Consider the following 20,102-nt stretch of genomic DNA (forward strand, 5'->3'; position numbering starts at 1 on the left):
TTTAACTTTACAATGAATTATAAACTTTTTTTTTTTTAAGTCTAACAAATAAACTGCCTGCACTCATAAAAAAAAGTCACCACTTTGGACGGGTGAAATTATGGGCCAGCAGCAGATAGCAAAAAAACAATTATGGAGATTTTAAATGACTGGAATTGGGTTAAGAGCTGTCGAAAACCTGTAAGGACTGTGATGAATCTTAGAAAGAAATTTAGTCAGAAAAAACTGCGCATGAATAGAGATCACTTAAACATGCATGGTGAAAAAAGTAAGAGTACCACAATAAGCGTAAAAAGATTTCCACCTGTGATGAGAACTCATTAGGATTGGGACTAAACAGCAGTGAACATAAGAAACCATAAGACCATAAGTAAGACTAATCAAGAATAAAAAAGCACTTAAATATGCTGGGGAGCAATAAAAGCAAAAAAAGGTCATGAGGTCTCAGATTTCAGACTGACCCTATTCCAGAGTGATGTGCGGGAAGTGCATGAAGCGATGCACCCATCATACATAGTGGCCACTGTACAAGCCTCTGGAGGCAGTGTTATGATGTGAGGTTGCTTCGGCAACATTATTTGCCAATAAAATAAGGTCAGCTGATGTGAAAGTACTGAATGACCAGGATATCACATCATTGGAGTTTTTTTCTTTCCAGATGTCACAGGCCTATTTCAGGACACAAATGTTTTAAAGTTTGGTTCTGGGAGCATAAGGAATCGTTTTCACACACCACACTGAGTGCTATAATCTAATCAAAGCTGAAATCGCTTTTTTTTTTTTTTTTACCAAGCTATGTATTTACTGTCTCAAAATTCACTTCTAATGATCATGACGTAATTATACAAACTACTGCACTGTCTCTGTGCTACTGTACTGTATACTGCACTGCTTTACCCACTATGCATCTTTCCAACCCCAGCACGCAACTCTGTATATTCCATCTATATTTATTCTGTATATACAGTATTATATAAACATCCATGTAAAGTATCTACTGTACATATGTATGGTATATTCTGTTTATGCTATTTTCTTAACAAGTCTTTACCACTGCACCATTGTTTATACAGACATGTATACTACCACATATATTCCGTTTATTATATCTACTGCAGCTTGTGTACATAAGTCACCCATACCCATGGTACATACAACCCCCATAACCTTATTTCTATTGATTGTTAATAAATGCCACTTATGCACTTCTGGTTAGATGGCTTTGTACATGTACTTTACACAATAAAGTTAAATATAATTTAATTGCTCATTAATATGACACTGAACATCAATGGAAAAGAGTTAAAGAGAAAAGAATCTTCTGCATTTATAAATATAACCAAAAATGGTCTCCTGTTATACGTCCTCGTAACTACATTCAGGATGACGTCATAGTCATCTCATGAGAATGACAAATATACAGAAACAAGCAAAAAAAAACAAGTAGAATCATCACACACAAATCACAAACATTTCAATCTATAAATATTTTATGTGCTTCAGGGTGGAGATTTCCTATAAAATATCCTTTATTATAAATAATACCGGACGGATGTCTAGAAATAGTGAAATCGTTCTGTGCGACACACCGCAAGAGAGGATGAGCTATTCTGCTACAGCTGAAAAAAGTGTGAAGTAAAGATTTAACTTTTTTACTACAACTCCGCAACAGTTAATCAGGTCACAGAACGCCCATCAGCCAGACGCGGGTTTGAGCTTAAACGTTTTATAAACATGTGATGGGTAAAACTCAAGTGTGGTTAAAGTGTAAAAGGAGAAACCAATCGTTAACTGTTGCGTAACAGCTGCGAAGTCAGAATAGATTTTAATGTTTGTAACCGCTGTCAGTTACCCTTTTAAATAAAAGTTCATCTGTCCGTAAAGCACACTCGATAGGTATAAGAGAAAATAGATTTTTTTTTTTTAAATCAACACAAAACATATGCATTGGATCGTTTATCGTCTGTCATGTGAAACTTTGGAGAGAAAAATAAATAAATCAAGAAAGTCAACACCATGTACGAATGACGATGATGCATTTTCCAAACGTGACATGCTATCACATTCCCTCCATCAGCACTTCTTGAGTCACTGTCTTTCCTGATTTGGATATTCCAGAGGAAGTGTAAACAAACAACACGTACATACGTCTTTATTCTTAAATTAACAGCACAGAGCTTAAAATATTCACTAATACAGTACGAATCCAGTGGAAATTTAGTATACTATGTCTCCTGAGCTTAGGACGAGGAGGAGGAGGAGAAGGATGATGATGAATGATCTGGTGCACAATCTCAATCTGGTGCTTCCTCCTGGCTCAATCATTTAATTTAAGGTGTTCATGATTCCAGAGTAGGAGTGTTTAGTGTGTAATCACTGCTCGGCTGATTGCTCCACATTCACACTCTGTTTTTGTTCCTCTCTCCTCTTTCTCAGCTCCTTCAGTCCTTCCTCCAACTGCTCAACAGCCTCAGCATCTCCAGCCGCCTGCGCCAGGACCAAAGCCTCCTCGTATATCTTGGCAGATTCCTCAAACTCACCTGGGAGAACAATGAAACACTTCTTACCAAAGGGATTTCAACAAGGGTCAAGAATACATAGCAGGAAAAAAAAGAAAACAAAAGAAACGCGATCTGTAACACCAAACAGTTTGCTTATCAGGAAACACTTCATATTACTGGTTCTCTGACGTTATTTAGCAGTACAATGTTAATAAAAAAAAATGATGTATAAAGTGTGTAGTGTCAAACTCACTTCGATAGCTACTGTACATTTGCATGCTACATACTGTAGAAACATATTTTAGGGGACTGTTCATTTCCCAGTGCTTCTTTTCTATAGTTATCTGGATCATCAAAAACAGAGCCTTTTGTATTGGTGCCATGCATGAAGAAAGTAAATGCATATGGCCTTGATGGTTTTCGTCCTTGAGGCAGGTTTGACTTGGTCTTGACTCAATCATTGCAGGTCTTAGTCTTGTCTTGAAATTGACAATAGTGGGCTTGACTACAGGCCTAATTATTATTATTATTATTATTATTAGTCATAGTGGTAGTAGTAGTATTACAGCACTGTAAAAATCTTGGGCCATCTCTAATTTCTTCATATTCTGTTTCCAAAGAGCAAGACTTTCTTGTATTTTTAATCCTTTTTAAGAAATAATTCTCCTGGCTTCTTAGAAGACTTTTTTTTTTTTGCCTGACCAGTTTCAAAGGAATGCTTTTTGTTTGTTAAGCCACACCGTGACCTGTAAATCATTCAAGCAAAAAAAACAAAAAAAAAAACAAACTAACATATAATTTAAGGTCTGAACCAGTGAGAAACAGGTGCAGATGATGATAGATGATCCGGCAGGTGATTAGTAAAGTAAACTGGTGATGCTGAGTGGTTGGAACACACGAGAGGGGAAATGAGGCTGCTGCTGACGTTGTTACATAAACAGTTCTTTAAATTCTATCTTTAGGCACTTAGCAGCCTGTCACAGTAAAACATTTGCTTCCATTTCTTTCATTTCATTCACTCAATAAGATAAAGATAAGACAGTTGGGTGGCTTAAAACAAAGAAGTAATAAGCATGTCTGAATGTGAATCCATAATCTAAACTTCTAAATCATGCGTAGTCATATTAGTGGACTGTTCATTTCCCAGTGCTACTTTTTTATAGTTATCTGGATCATCTCATTTCATTGGTGGTGTTAAACTGCATCTTACCTTTGTGCATTAAAATGCCTGCCATGTTTCCCAGCAGCACATGTTGGTCAGGGTGGCCTGCTGTCTGGCCCAGCTCTACAGCCTTCTTGACATAAGCCAGTGCCTCATCATGCTTCCCCTGTAAGTCCAACACTGTGGCTAGGTCGCTCATCAAGACCAGCGTCTAGGACAGAAACACGTTTAGAAAAAAAACCCCAGAACCTTTCATTTGTCACATATACTTAACAACACCGTAAAGTTCTTTTCTTTGACTACAGCATGATTGGATCAGAACAGCAGCGTCAGCCTTGAGATGGTGAAGAGCCAAAGGTGGAGGCTTGGCAGTACTAAAGCTTGAACCGTGACCTTCTGATCTATAACCCAGCTAGTTAACCATTTGGGTCCCTACAACTAATTTAGGCTTAATATTCACATAAAGGGAATTCAATACTGTACTGTTTTATAATAACTTATATAATAACTTGTAAAGTTTTTAGTTGAAGGGTTAGTTAGTAGTTTTTTCCATGTCTGTTTTATATCAAAATTGAGGTGAAAATAGATATAAATAATGTTTTGTGAAAAATTTTTATTCCAAACTTCAGCTGCAACTCTCATGAAGCTTTTTCAGTCGCACTTGGCTAAATCCACAAATGTAACTTTTCACTTTTGTAACTCTTTCAGCTGTATAGCTACCCGAACTACCCAGTAATTCTTTACACACACACAAAAAAAAAAAACCACAAAACTTTTGGCTCCTACTTCTGCTCCTGGGTGTGTGTGTACATTTACACATAATAAACTGAATAAGGTTAATCTTCAAGTGATTGTCTTTGAATTTCATGAATTGTGACGAGTTACAGTATTAGATTCTGCTCTTAAATTCTAATTAGCCAATAATGAACTAAAAACACGTATACAGTTGGTGTAAAAGTTAATGTCCACCTTTTCAATTATATTTTTGTGCAAAAACATTAAAATCTTCTGATTATGGCAGGTAGTCTCAGTTTATTATTTAACACAAAATGCACAATACTAAGTACCCACTTACTGCTTCCACATGATTTTAAAGGGCAAGTTGTAGCCAGGTGTTGCTAATCATTAGCCGTTAATTAATTGATTATCAGCAAGTGAATGGCTCTCTATAAAAGCAGAAGTTTTGGCAGTTTGCTAGTCTGGAGCATTCAGGTGTCTTTCCATTTCCAAGCAACTTGGAGTTTAATATTCTACAGTGAGAAACAATATTTACAAGTGGAAAGCATTCAAGTCAGTTGCCAATCTTCCCAAGAGAGGACCACAAGGTCACTGTGAAATGCTCCTCACAAAAATAAATAAATAAATAAATAAATAAACCCATGAGCTACATCTCAGACCCTGCAAGCCCCAGTGAGCATGTTAAAGTCCATGACAGCACAATTAGAAGAAGAATGAACAAGTACAGGTTTGTTTAATAAATGTTGCCAGGAGAAAGCCTCTTCGGTCTAAAAAGAACACGAACACATGACTGAAATTCGCAAAACTGCATCTGAACAAACTACAAGACTTTCGGAAGAATGTCCTATGGACAGATGAGACCGAAGTGGAGTTGTTTGGACGTAATGTCCAGTACCATGTTTAACAAAACCCAAACAGTATTTCAGCAGAAACACCTCGTACCCACTGACTTGGGCAGCCGCAGGACCTGGGCACCTTGCAGGCATTGAGTCGACCATGAACTCCTCAGTATACCAGAGTATTGTAGAGGCAAATGTAGGGTTATCTGTCCGACAGCTAAAGCTCGGTCAGAATTCAGCCATGATCTGAAGCACACCATTGTATTTGCCCAATACTAAGAGCTACTACGATCATTTGATTTTTATTGTGGTCACACAAAAACATATAATAAAAAAACAAAGGACACAAATTTTTACCCATGACCGTATACATCACAAATATCTTTTAGACCTGTGGTTTCGTACAGGCCTAAAAAGCATTAAAGGAAATACTACACGTACAGAAAGAAAGCAAGTCAACAAACAGTCAAGATAAAATCTTGGCATATATAAAAGGATGATGCACCGGTTTGTAAAGATGGAAGCTATAAACTGAGGCTGTACAAATGGCAGAATTAATAGAGTTAGCATATGATGCCCTCAGGAGACAAAACATATTTAGAGACTTTTTTTTAGAACAATAGAAGCTGTCTTATAAGTCAGTTCTGTTTGCCATGGCATCTGGTCGTGGTTTGGCCTCCTCTAGTAGCAGAGAAACTCAATTATCAGCAATACTTTACTTAAATTGCACACTGGCTGGACGAATTTGGATTCATCTCTGTAAATTCTATCCATGCTTTGCCCTTTTTTAGGTGTGTGACTGATGGATACAGTGCTGAATATACATATTTTATTTTCAAAGGAGTGAGTCCAAAGTACTTCTTTGTAGTGCCTCAGAGAAATTCCTCCATTTATCTCCGTTCAGTAGTCATTTAGCCCTTTTTTTTTTTTTTTTTTAAGCTTCGTTGCCGTTAACAAATGCTAAATCAGCTGTGGCATGCACACATCCGATGATTGTGGCGTGTTGACAATTTATTAACATGCACATATGCACAAGTACAACCAAAATCTGCATTTACTGCATTTTCCAAAACTGGTGTAAAATTTTACACACAACTTGACTCAAAGATTAATAAATGAGGTGATGCCACTGATGCCAATCAACCACAGCAGTGATCATATAATAATAATAATAATAATAATAATAATAATAATAATAATACTTTGAAAAACAATATGTCACTTTTTCAGTTTTATTTATGCTGCATTCATGTTGAAGTTCATGGTTTATGTGTTGAGTAATGTCAGTTACAAGAATCTTAATAATAAATATAAACCACTACCATATTTATTAACGTTGTATGCGTGTCCTCCCTGAGGCTGCGTTGAGACAAACTCGTCCAGGCTCCTTAAAAGATCTGGCTGCTTTTCCCACACAGCTTTAGTTAAGATCAGGTAGGGGGTCAAGTTAATACTATAAGTGCCAAGTCAGGCTTCTACTCCAAGTAGGGTTTAATCGTATTTGTAGTGTTTGTTGGTTATTATTGTAATGAAAGCAAGGTTTTATCTCCTGGCCTGTTCCTTTCACACCAGGGTAAACAACTGCCCCAGATGTTGATCATGTTCTTTGACTTCATTTCTTTATTACCTTTAAAATAATATCCACAACTTTCTTTATGAAAGTTAAATGGTACGGCCTAAAAGTCTAGTATAGTGGCATTTCGGAAATGTCTGAATTAACAATAAAATATTAACATCTACAGTTCATCAGTGATGGGTTGGGCTGCAATATCATGGCATTCCCTAGAACCAATACTTGTGCCACTGCCAAGGACCACTGAACTATTCTGGAGGACCATGTGCACCCAATGGTTCAAACATTGTGTCCTGAAGGCGGTGCTTCAGAATGTATCAGGATAATAATGCACCAATACACACAGCAAGACTGGTGACGGAGTGGTTTGATGAACATGAAAGTGAAGTTGAACATCTCCTATGGCCTGCACAGTCACCAGATCTAAATATTATTGAGCCACTTTGGGGTGTTTTGAAGGAGCAAATCAGGAAATGTTTCCCTCCACCAGCATCACGTCCTGTAGTGACCCGGCCACTATTCTTCAAGAAGAATGCCTCAAAATCCCTCTGGCCACTGTGCAGGACATCTGTCATAATCAAGTTGAATTAATGTTGTATTGGCTGCAAAAGGAGGCCCTACACCATATTAATGAATTATTGTGGTCTAAAACCAGGCATTTCAGTTTCATTGTCCAACCCCTGTATATGCCATGTCAATCCATGTACCATTAACACTGATTCATGATGTCAGAGCCTAACGATGTCCTGTGCACAGACCTGTAAGCTATATTAAATTTATTAGGAAATTTTCACAAAAGCGGATACTTTCAATGTGTGCGTCTTGGCAAACGTGATATATTTGGCCGCACGCTTTCCTCAGTGGAAGTCTTCAGACTGTGAAACGGACAGGGAATTAGGTTGCTGTAAAGTGTTGTACCTGAGGATGGGCTTCTCCTTGCTCCTCCTGGCAGATCTGCAGAGCCTGGCGGTAATCCCTGCATGCTCCCGTCAGGCGCCGGGAGGACGCCAGGTACCGAGCACGGGCATCCAGACTGAGGCCAAGCAGCAGCCGAGTGTCCTTCCGTTCCTCATCTGCTAGGAACGAATGAAATGCTGAGTGAGAGAACTTTTAAAATCTTCATTAACACCAAATAATACTGCTGAAAAACACACAATGCGACAGACCATCTACTTTACACGGATCCAACAATGATGACCCTATTATATTTGTATCAGATTTTTGCCTCTTGAAGCGGCTCCTAGGATGATGTACATAAAATAAACAATCAAATGATTTAGCTACGAAATTCACGTTCAGAAACCATGTGAGCAAGTCAACCTTGGGAGCTGTCACATGACTACGTGAGTGTGTAATGTCTTTGACGTGCAGATTGCACAGTGATAACCTGGAAGCAATACACTTCCTGAGATCCAGTGCAGGACTAAAGAAGATAAAAACTGGATCTCAGAAAGTCTTCTCCTTGCTCCTCCTGGCAGATCTAGCACATTAAAGACACCAAACATCGTATAATAAACTGACACCATTTGGGAAACATTTCGTTTTTTAGCCAATTGCTTCAAAAGCTCAAGTCGCCCACATGGAAATATGCTCACTCTGAAGTGAGAAGGAGGCGTGAAGAAAGTGATTCAAACCAAACTGAAACATTTAATCTGCATCTGATAAACCGACATACCACGGTATTCTCACATCTTTACCACTGTGGATTCACGTCACATTACCACATCGGACTTCATCAATGAAAATTGTGAAAACGTAAATGACAGGAAATTCCTCAGGAGTTGTGGGCAAAATGCCTTACATAAAATTATACAGCCACCTGGGCTGCTACTGGCTCATCTGCATGAGGAAAATCTTTGAAGCTAACATTTTTCTGTACCCTAATAAAATAGGGATGTGAGATACAGAGTGATGCATATTGTGGGATGATAGAAAAATGTCAACTGATATTTATGTGCATCATCTACATCACCTACGTCGCAAAAGCTGCCTCTTGGCAAGCCGATTTATGTCACAGTTAAGAACTACTTGTGGCGTACAACAACACAAACAAATACAAGTAAGGAGAAGCATGACACAGAACAAAACTCCACACAATACTCTGACATGAACCGGATGTCACAGATGAGGAACTTGTACCTATAAAGGCAGGCATTTTGACCGTTTGGACAGGGTACTGGTTCAACAAACAAGAGACCGGTCAGAAAAAATCTACTGTAATGTATGTCACAAACCGGTCTGAATACATGCAGTTATTTTGTAAAGTGTAATTATGAGGGGTGTTCAATTCAAACCGGGACTTTTGATTACGCAGAATAACAGGACGCGGGTATGAGAGTAAAAACTCCCCTTAGGGGAAGGACAGAAAGATATTTTCAAGAAGAGTGTTTTTTTGTTTTGAAAAAAAAAAAAAAAGAATTTCTGGAAGTGTTTAAACATTTAGACAACATATGATCTGTATTCTTTATCTCAATTCTGTTTCCTAAATCTGTCTCTACATTTTTGTTTACCTTCTGTGGTACTTTAGAAAAAATTTACAACTTAAAATTAGAACTGGAAACAGGGCTTTTAATTAAAATATTGCTGTTTACATTAGTGGATCACACACATACAGTATATATAAATATAATGGGAATTCAAGTCAAACCCGGACTTTTGATTGTGTAACAACAGAACATAGTTATGAGAGTAAAAACTGCCTTTATTTCTCTATATAATCCGCTGCTACACTAATGCACTTATCCCAGTGTTTCATTACTGCTCAGTAAGTTCTCAGAATGCTAAAGCCATGTCACAAAACACTGGCCTCCCAGGAACTCTCTAATGGCCCAAACATGTGGAATTGTGTTCAGGACTGTATGGGGATCTGGCAATAACTCCTCGTTCCTGTAATGTACCAGTGTAGTATGGTGAGAGTATAAGTATAAAGTTGTGTGCATTGACCTGCAAAAACAAAATTGCAAGGGCGCCCTGGAAGTTCAGACAATACACAGACAATGTACTTCATGTTATTTTAGCAGCCTTGTTTCTGATCAAGGAGACAAATGCAGGATTTTAGACAGCCTTTTTTTTTACTGTTTGTTGAAACCAGGTTGTTGTTTTTTTCTATTTAAGGAAAGGGAGTTCATGGGAGGCCAGTGTTTCAGACATGAAGAGGGCAGTCCGATCATGAATCTACTAAGAAAACTTTCTACCTTGATGGTATGCAAGCACTAGTGGAATGCTGGGATAAGTGCATTACTGTACCAGGAGATTATATAGAGAAATAAAGGGAGTTTTTACTCTTATAACTTTGTTCTCTTATTCTGTACAATAAAAAAAAAAAAAGTCCCGGTTTGTCTTGAATGCCCCTCGTGCTATTTGGGATGTTTTTGCAGGTCTTGCGTACTCTGCGTGCGCTAATATTATTACAGTCTCTAATGTTTAGACCAAATACAACAGATAAATAATTTTAATCCTTTTAAATAGGGTGACAACGCTGCCATTGAAATGTCCCTGAAGTTGGCCAGCATCTACGCAACTCAAAACAAGTCATTACTCATCTTTTTGTCTAATGATGATGTGTATAAAACACAAAACGGTGGATTATTGTAAATCCTAGAGATTAAGAGAAAATGATTTTTTTTTTCATTGCAGGATAACGTCTGGAATAAAATACATGCACGTCACCAGCTGTAAATTAACACGGGATGAACGGGAGTTTTCATCAACAGCTTTATTTCTGCTTTATTTCTCCTGGATGTTTGCGTAAGACATGGATAAGTGCATTAGTGTAGACGGAGATTATATAAAGAAATAATGGTAGTTTTTCCTCATGTAACTGTGATCGGTCATTATGAACAATCAAAAGTCCCAGTTTGACTTAAACGCCCCTTGAACAAATATAAATTTTAAGCAAAACCTAATATGTGAAATTATCTATAACGTGAATACGAGATGTATTTCTTTTATGGTGATATAAAGACTTTTCTCTTATCTCCCAGCCCTACAAGGAAGCCTGTAATACCTGATATAGCATCTGGTGAAAGATCCTTCTGCTTCTCGATTTTGGCCTCCAGTGACTCAGTGCAAAACTCGAAACCATGCTCTGCCAACTCATTCCTGTTTAAAAAAAACAAAAAAAAAAAAAAAAAAACAGTAGAGATAATTGTTAAAGAAAACCTGCTTTGAAAACATGACCATGTGTAGATCTTGTAAATGTAACACCGCACCAAAGTTGACATGTTTCTTGTTCTGTAACACTATGTCCTAAATTATTCTATTCCGTTTTTATACAGCAACTTTTCTATGCAATGATTACGAAGGCCGCGCCTACCTTTTGCATTTGGATAAAATCACTACTGTCTAAAGCAGCTTTAAAAATGTCCTTGACATAACACTTTGTGATAAAGACCATCATTATCCTCACTTGGGATGTTAAAAGTAATTAGTAGTCAATTAATTGCTGTTAAAATGTATTAACATACTCTTGTTTTGCATCAAGGTCGTATAGCAGTGTGAGTGGTTAACACGGTGGCCTCACACCTCCATAAGGTGTCAAGGGTTTGGTGGGTTTCGTCCGGGTACTTCGGTTTTCTCACACAGTCCAAAGACATGCAGATTGGGCTAATTTTGTGTGTGTGTGCGTGTGTGCTCTGCGATGGATTGGCACTCTGTCCAGAGTGTACCATGCCTAGTATGTACAGCATATTGTAAAGTGATACAGGGTAGAGAATGAGTAAGTGAGTAATTCATAATTCTATATATTTCACATCTTTATTGACCTGTACACCACAAGAGGGCGCACTGGCAGTTCAGCCAATGCACAATACTTGTTATTTTAGCAGCCTGGTTTTTGATCAAGGAATTATTATTATTATACAATTATATGGGCTTTATTCATTTATTTTAGATAATCGACTTGTTGCCATTGTGCTGAACTAATTCCATTTTTTTGGCTCTATTTAGCTCTAGGATTTTTGAAAACTTGGTTTAGGTCACTGAAAATGTATTTTTCAGAAAACTCCTTTTTTTTAAAAAATTAGAAGTTTTTAGAAAGTTCTCAGAGGTGACGTGGACAGAAAAGTAGTCGCTTATGGTTGATAAGAACATCATCCACACACACTGTATCTCCTCTATATCTGATGTCACAGTGTGGTAAACTCAGTGCAGTTTTGCCAACTTAGCAACCTTGCCACTAGATTCAATGACTTTTAAGAGCGACTAGTGACAAACCTAGTGACATCTTTTTTGGACGGAGCTTATTACATTCTCGAGAGAAAAGTTGCCACGACGACCTGTGAGGGTGCAGTCTTACTCGCGTGATGTAAGAATCTTCTGCACTCCCCATGACCAATTACAAATCTGTTTGCTTAGGGAACTTTTTCTTTCTTTATATTCACCGCATTTAATTTAACAAATAATTATTTTGGTAAATCTAACATAACTGAATATAAAAGATACATTTAAAATAATGTTATGTAATAAGTATTTAACCTTCTATCTATCTAGAAAAAAGCAACATTACTGCTGGTTTAGAGACATTTCTTCTGCATTTTAAACACTGGAGATTGAAGAAGAGCTAAAAGCAACTGCCCCCAGCATCAGCCGCATATAGGCAGAAATGACCTGACGTGGTAATCAATATCCGAATCAGCTATTGAAGGCATTTAGTGACATCAAGCGACTTTTCCAGTGAATAAACACTGACACAGAGTGAGGACTTTATTTCAGGCTTCTTATTGACCAGCATTTTTGGCTTTTCAGGTAGGGATATAATCACCGCCTGCTGGTTTAACATCCTCTTGACTTGTTTTTTCTGCTTTCATTTGGACTTCCCTTAGGGAAAAACACATTGTACACATGTCCAGGCCTTTAACTTAACTTAAGAGATAATTAATGTGTTCAACTATAGATTAATGCAAGTTAATACATGAGAAATGTGTGAAATTTGCAACCTTAATCCTAGGACTCTACAGTGATGGTGTGGATGAGAATGCCTCCACCTCCAGACTACAACTTCCTGAACATAAATATGTATGATAAGCATTAAAAGTATTATTTTTTTATATTTCAGACATGTAATCTTAAACAGTTTGGATCAATTTGGATCTTATCAGCAGTAGTGCAGACATTTTCCTACAAATCTTACATTTATATTGTTGCGCAGCTGTGGAGGAGAGGTGGTGCAGGTTGGTGGGCTGAGGATTATATCGCTGCTTTTTGCAAAAGATGCGTCTCGATGGCATAATCAGTCTATGACCTGCAGCGCTGTTATGAAGCAGCCATTAAAATCAGGACCTCTAATTCTGCGGCCATGGTTCTCAGCAGAAAATTGATGGATTGTCTACTCTGCACGTAGGGAACGATTTATTTACCCAAGTGAAGAAGTTCAAGTATCTCAAGGGCACACTAGAGCGTGAGGTTTGCTAGAGAATCAAGGCGGTATTACATTAGCCAAAAGTCAAAGCTCTTGATATACCGATTGATCCTTAATCCTATAAATCACCTTTGGGCATGATCGAAAGGACAATATTGTGGATAAAAGTAACCGAAATGGGTTTCCTCAGGCGGGTAGCTGACTTCTGCATTAGAAATAGGATGAGAAGCTCAGTCATCCCTCAAGAGGCTGTTCTTTGCATGTTGCATATTATCCAGTATCATTATTGTAATGTTTTGTAAATAAATTCACAATCCTCTAATGTGATCCTATTAGCCGTTTTTTTTTTATTTATTTTTTAATTATACATCATCATTAGACAAAAAAGATAAATACTGACTTGTTTTGAGTGGCGTAGATGCTGGCCAACTTCAGGGACATTTCGATGACAGCATTATCATCCTATTTAAAAGGATTCAAATTATTTATCCGTTGTATCTGTTGTATTTGCTTTAAACATTAGAGACTGTAATAATGTCAGCGCATGCAGAATTATGCAAGACCTGCATTCTAAAAAAACATTCTAAATAGCATGAGGGGCGTTCAAGTCAAACCAGGACTTTGTTTAATTGTACAGAACACAGTTACAGAGTACAAAACACAGAGTAAAAACTCCCTTTATTTCTCTATATAATCTGGGAGTAGAAAGATTTCTCAGTACGCCAGAGACATGACTTTCACATTTAAAACGCTGGCCTCCCAGGAACTCCTTTAATGGACCGAACATGTGGAAATGGCTTGGCCAGGATTGTATGGGGGATGTGGCAATAATTCCCATTTCCTGTAATCTAAAAGTCAAGTTCGTGAATTACTGTGCGTATAGTTTCTACAGAGAGATGCATCTCTTCTTTTTTATATATATATAAAAGGAACAATTGCAGACAATTATCAGTGAATGTCAATCAGTTTTAGGCCTTCACTTTTGAAAAGTCATAAAAAGTCCCAGTTTGACTTAAACGCCCCTTGTAAATACTCATGCTCTCATCTACATATTAAAATGGATGTTTTTAAGAAAACAGAGACTAGCACGCTTGTGGTGTCTCACCTGTGGTGTTCCTCCAGACAGCATGAAACTCATTGCAGCTTTAAACAGTTTCTCAGCCTACAGAATAGAACAAGAGGACAAGGGTCATAGACCTACTCCTGCCTAGAGGTTAAAAGGGCGTAGATAAAGGGGAAAAGCCCAGCTCGCTCTTACTCACATTATCCAGCTCACCTTGAACAAAGGCCAGGTTGGCCATCTGTAGAGAAAGAAAGATAACGTTACTACAATGTCTGGTACATTTTGACTGTAGGTTAGACGTTAGAAGTCCAGAATGTGAGAGTAAACTGAGTGCAGGAGGAGATCTACCAGGCTGTAGGTATAGATGATGGCGTCCTTGTTGTGACTCTGATGGGCGAGTCGAATAGCTTTATGCAAGAAGCTGTTCGCCGCATCCAGCTCCCCGAGCATCATGTTGTACTGTGAATAACATAAACGCATCATTTTTAAAACTTTACTGGTATCTAATACATTGTATGAGGGTGAGTCAAAAACTATCTGCACTCCGGTTATAATTAGGCACTTTTTTTTCAGTCACTGCTGGACAGGTGTAAACATGTTACATCAGTTCATTTGTAGCTGCAGTGTGAGCAAAAATGGATGGCACACAAAGGATTTGCACGAAAGAAGAGCATTGTGCAGTGATTTTATTTTTTCTTGTTTTTTTTTTTTGAGGATCTGAGGGTGTACGTGGTGCCGGGACAACTCATGGAAAAGCATAAACGAAATTTGGATCGATACTCTAAGGAAGGTGAAAGTTTCTTAAAAAGAATCCTTACTGGTGATAAGACACGGATTCATCCCTACGAGCCTGAAAGTAAACGGATGAGTGCGGCTCATGAGAATCACCGACTAAAAAAAGGTTAAAAAATTTACAATCAGCTGGAAAATTAATGCTTACAGTTTTCTGGGATTCTCGAGGGACAGTATTGGAACATTATTAGAAAAAAGGTTGAACAATTACCAGAGCTCATTACAGTGAGATAAACGTCAGATTAAACACAGAAGACTAATCCTGACTTCAGATTAATCTTGCATGACTATTGTAGGATTACAAAGTTATAAAATGTTAAATCTAGCTTCCAACATAATAGTATATAACGGAACAAGTTATGTACATTGGGTTTTACATTTAGGGTAAAATTGGTGACATTCTAAGAAGATCAAGTCTGGTACCCCAGGTGTCAGAGACATTAACCTTTTGTCTTTATGTACTTCCTGACCACTGGGTAGGGTCCCAAAGTCAATGTGAATGCTAATCTCAAGGCCAGGCTATGCCTTTGTCTCTATGAGAATGTAAAGGTTTGGGTGATACTGTCAGGCTCATTAGATTAGCACCTATGCATTTGAAAGCCACTGTTATGCTGATGAGATCAGGGCTGGGGAACTTCCGTTACCCTCCCTCTTGTAAAGTATAAACTCTCCAGAGCTGAGTTTTCAGTCAGACTTGGATAACTACAGCGACGCTCGGCAAGTTCTCAATAAAGAGTAACTTCTGCTTGAATGATATTCCAACGTCTCCTGGTCTCTGAAAAAGTTCCCAACACTCTGCACGTCCGCACACTTTTACCCACATTGTGGACACTCAACAAAAACTTTAAAGTTTAAACCATCCTTCCTATAGTCCTGGTCTTAATCCATCAGACTTTCAATTGTTTGGTCCCCAGAAAGCAGCCATACAAGGACGAAGATTCACTTCTGATGAAGTGAAGACAGTGGTGCATTCGTGGCTCACAGCTCAGCCTAAAACATTCTTTAATGAGGGAATATGAAAAGTTGTTGACAGATGGACATAATGTACTAAAAAGCAAGGAGACTATGTCGGAAAATTATGTATTCGTCTTTTCCAAAAGTTAATTAAAAGAAATTTAATTTTTGACCTCACCACATACAAGTATAGCAACATACTGTTGCATAAATATTTTCCTCGTTATATACTGTACAGTTTAGCAGGACATCATAATTTCTCCTCATTAAATATCATCTGCTGACTCTGACTAATCCAGTTGACTAAGTTAAATAAACTATTTAACAAACTTTTGAGTTTGATTTTTTAATTCAGTAAAGCTGCACCATACTGTAGTATACATGCTATATTAAACTGGGGCTAAAAAAAAAACAATATTTAAATTTGTGGGGAAACAATGTGAAAATTAAACATTTGAAAGAGCATGTGATTAAAATATTGCAGTCATTATAGTATATTAATCAAGCATTTACGTCATTTATGTACATTTATTAAGTCTTATGGTTCTGTCGGTTATCAACATGCAGCAGGACAGTATTTATAATCCCACTCTCACACTTATATTCCTTTTTTCCTAACCAAAAAACGCCTAAACATTCACATACACTGCAGCAAGTATTTTTGTTTATACAGTACCTCCCTGTCATACAGTGGGGGCAAAAAAAAGTACTTAGCCACTAATTTTGCAAGTTCTCCCACTTAAAAAGATGAAAGAGGCCTGTCATTTTTATCATAGGTATACCTCAAATATGAAAAAAAGAATCACATTGTAGGATTTTCAATAAATGAATTGGTAAATTACTCTGTAAAATAAGTATTTGTTCACCTACAAACAAGCAAGATTTCTGGCTCTCACAGACATGTAACTTCTTCTTTAAGAGACTCCTCTGTCCTCAACTTGTTACATGTATTAATGGCATCTGTTATCAGTAAATAAAAAAAAGACACCTGTCCAAAACCTCACAATCCAAACTCCACTATGGCCAAGACCAAAGAGCTGTCAAAGGACACCAGAAACAAAATTGTAGACCTGCACCAGGCTGGGAAGCATGAATTTACCTTAGGTAAGCAGCTTGGTGTGAAGAAATCAACTGTGGGAGCAATTATTAGAAAATGGAAGACATACAAGACCACTGATAATCTCCCTCAATCTGGGGCTCCAAGCAAGATCTCACCCAAAATGGGGTCAAAATGATCACAAGAACTGTGAGTAAAAATCCACACGGGGGGACCTAGTGAATAACCTGCAGAGAGCTGGGACCAAAGTAACAAAGGCCACCATTAGTAACACACTGCGCCACCAGGGACTCAAATCCTGCAGTTCCAGACGTGTCCCCCTGCTTAAGCCAGTACATGTCCAGGCCCATCTGAAGTTTGCTAGAAAGCATTTGGATGATCCAGAAGAGGATTGGGAGAACGTCATCTGGTCAGATAAAACCAAAATAGAACTTTGTGTTTGGAGAAGAAATAACGCTGAGTTACATCCAAAGAACACCATACTGTACCTACTGTGAAGCATGGGGGTGGAAACATCAAGATTTTGACCGAAAACCTCCTTCCATCAGCAAGGAATTGAAGATGAAACGTGTCTGGGTCTTTTAGCATGACAATGATCTCAAACACACCGCCCGGGCAACAAAGGCTGCGTAAGAAGCATTTTAAGGTCCTGGAGTGGCCTAGCCAGTCTCCAGATCTCAACTCCATAGAAAATCTTTGGAGGTAGTTAAAAGTCTGTGTTGCCCAGCGACAGCCCCAAAACATCACTGCTCTAGAGGAGATCTGCATGGAGGAATGGGCCAAAATACCAGCAACAGTGTGTGAACACCTTGTGAAGACTTGACCTCTGTCATTGCCAACAAAGGGTATATAACAAAGTATTGAGATGAAATTTTGTTAATTACCAAATACTTATTTTCCACCATAATTTGCAAATAAATTTATTAAAAATACTACGATGTGATTTTCTGCATTGTTTTATCTTATTTTGTCTTTCGGAGTTGAGGTATACCTATGATCAAAATTACAGGCCTCTCTCATCTTATTATATGGGAGAACTTGTACAATTAGTGGCTGACTGAATACTTTTTTTGCCCCACTGTATCTTCTAACAGCCTGATTATTATGGTTCGATTAATTCATTATTTAAACCACAGGGACTCTGATCAGAATAACACACGGCATAAGTGAACCAATCTGTTACACAGTCTTAATCATTGTAATCTTTTTTAATCCTGCGAGCTTTCTTTTTGAACACCGGTAATAAAATGCACACCTATCAGTAATTAGTTACTTTAAGTGTTAGTTTGGAAGCCAAACTTAAATATAGGTTTAGGGTTAGGTAGTAAACTATGTATTTTTTATACTAAATACTGTATGCAACTTGGGAATTACTGTTCATACGATAAATAATGAATGCCTGAGTCAAAAACATTTTGCTATGTTTTACTGATGTACGGTGCTGTAACGATATACTGTGCTGATGATGTCAGTCATTTAAGTGTGACAAATGCAAAAACAAATGTATATGCAAGTCTTATTATTTATGTCGCATCTTCCATACTGTTCTCAGTTTACCTTTGCTTTTTTTAACAGGAGAATAATTTCATCCTCCATCTTCTGGGCCTCCGTTCTTTCATCTTTAGTTCCAAACAGGGAGAACGCTGTGGGCAAAACATAGAGGAAGACAGAGAAGTTTTAAAAAATGTTTTTGGTATATCCAGGGCAGTGTCTGTGTACTATGTAACAGTGGGTATGTCCCCAATTTTAGGATTTGCAGATGTAGCACCCACACAGTGTCCCTGTTGTGCCATTGCCATGAGCCTCCCAAATACGTAGAGTAATACAACGCCGTTACGTTGTGCAGCGGCGGCCATGATCCAGTTACGTTTTGCAGCGGCAGCCGCGTCCCCGGTACGTTGCACAGCAACGGCTATGTCCCGTTACGCTGTGTAACAGTGGCCGAGTCCCATTACGCCATGTATCATATTTGTGTATACGCTGTGTAACAGTGACCATGTCCCATTGCAATATGCAACATTGGCTGTGTCCTATTACGCTGTTTAACTGTGTCTGTGTCCACAATTTTAGGATTTGGGGGGCCATAGCACCTACACAGTGTCCCCATCACATATTGCAGCGGCAGTCGTGTCCCTGTTACGCTGTGCAACGGTGGCCATGTCCCTGTTACGTTGTGCAGTGGCGACCGTGTCCCCGTTACGTTGTGCAGCGGTGGCTGTTGCAACTGTTGGACAGTTAAGCTGTCCAACAGTTACGCTGTTTGCAGTCCAACAGTGGCCGCGTCCCCGTTACGTTGTGCAGTGGGGACTGTGTCACAGTTATATTGTGTAGTGGCGGCCGTGTCCCCATTACGTTTTGCAGCGGTGGCTGTGTCCCGTTACGCTGTCCAACAGTGTCCGTGTCACAGTTACATTGTGCAGTTACGTGTCCCATTACACTATGCATGATGTATATGTATACGCTGTGTAACCGTGGCTGTGTCCCGTTACCCTATGTAACAGTAGTTGTGTGATGATGATGCAGTGTTGCATGCTGGGATGCTGCACTTACCCAGTACACTCCACACTGCACGCTGGTAAACTGTGCGCTCGCGCTCACCCTCTTCACCACTGTATGACGCGACTCTGCGTAATTTAAATGACCTTCGTTGCCTAAAATCGCGCAGCTGCGATGTGACCGATAACCGCCGCTGCTGCTGCTGCGCTTTACACTCGGCTAAGCCTAACACAGAGACGCTCCTCACTCCCTGACTTATCGTCCGTCTCACACACAGTCCTTGTGCCACGAAAAGGCGACAGCTGGAGGGGAGCGCCATGTTTCCTCTTTGCCTACGTCATGACGTACAGCGTCACGTGACCCAGAAGACGCAGAGAACGCTTATTGATGATAATATTTATAAAGGAAGCGCTTCCTGTGATTGGCACGAGACTGTTTCTAAAAAGACATCCTGCGAGCGAGATCTTCGGGTTGCCAGGGTGAAAAACTTTACAAGTATTGGTGAAAAATGGCATTTTTCAATTTCCCTCAGAGTAGAGCAAACATAATGTGGATTCTGTGATTCCTCC

The 20,102-nt window shown here is 38.7% G+C and overlaps 1 protein-coding gene across 2 annotated transcripts; it reads right to left on the bottom strand.

Moving 5' to 3' along the window:
- Positions 1 to 2,271: 2,271 nt before the first annotated feature.
- ttc19 (tetratricopeptide repeat domain 19) lies at positions 2,272 to 19,896 on the bottom strand. 2 transcript variants are annotated; one of them, XM_053496279.1, is made up of 10 exons: positions 19,588 to 19,896; positions 18,595 to 18,680; positions 14,583 to 14,693; positions 14,434 to 14,472; positions 14,277 to 14,333; positions 13,572 to 13,633; positions 10,820 to 10,914; positions 7,732 to 7,889; positions 3,712 to 3,874; positions 2,272 to 2,540 (listed from the first exon to the last, which is right to left on the bottom strand). In XM_053496279.1, exons 1-10 carry the CDS (start codon positions 19,850 to 19,852, stop codon positions 2,374 to 2,376), a joined length of 1,203 nt encoding a protein of 400 aa, XP_053352254.1. In that variant the 5' UTR covers positions 19,853 to 19,896; the 3' UTR covers positions 2,272 to 2,373. The 2 variants fall into 2 exon arrangements, with proteins under 2 accessions (XP_053352254.1, XP_053352319.1); XM_053496344.1 differs by having other exon boundaries at positions 7,732 to 7,886; positions 19,588 to 19,895.
- Between the last annotated feature and the right edge of the window lie 206 nt (positions 19,897 to 20,102).

Source organism: Clarias gariepinus, chromosome 1 (assembly GCF_024256425.1).
Source record: "Clarias gariepinus isolate MV-2021 ecotype Netherlands chromosome 1, CGAR_prim_01v2, whole genome shotgun sequence".
In the NCBI taxonomy this organism is placed as follows: domain Eukaryota; kingdom Metazoa; phylum Chordata; class Actinopteri; order Siluriformes; family Clariidae; genus Clarias; species Clarias gariepinus.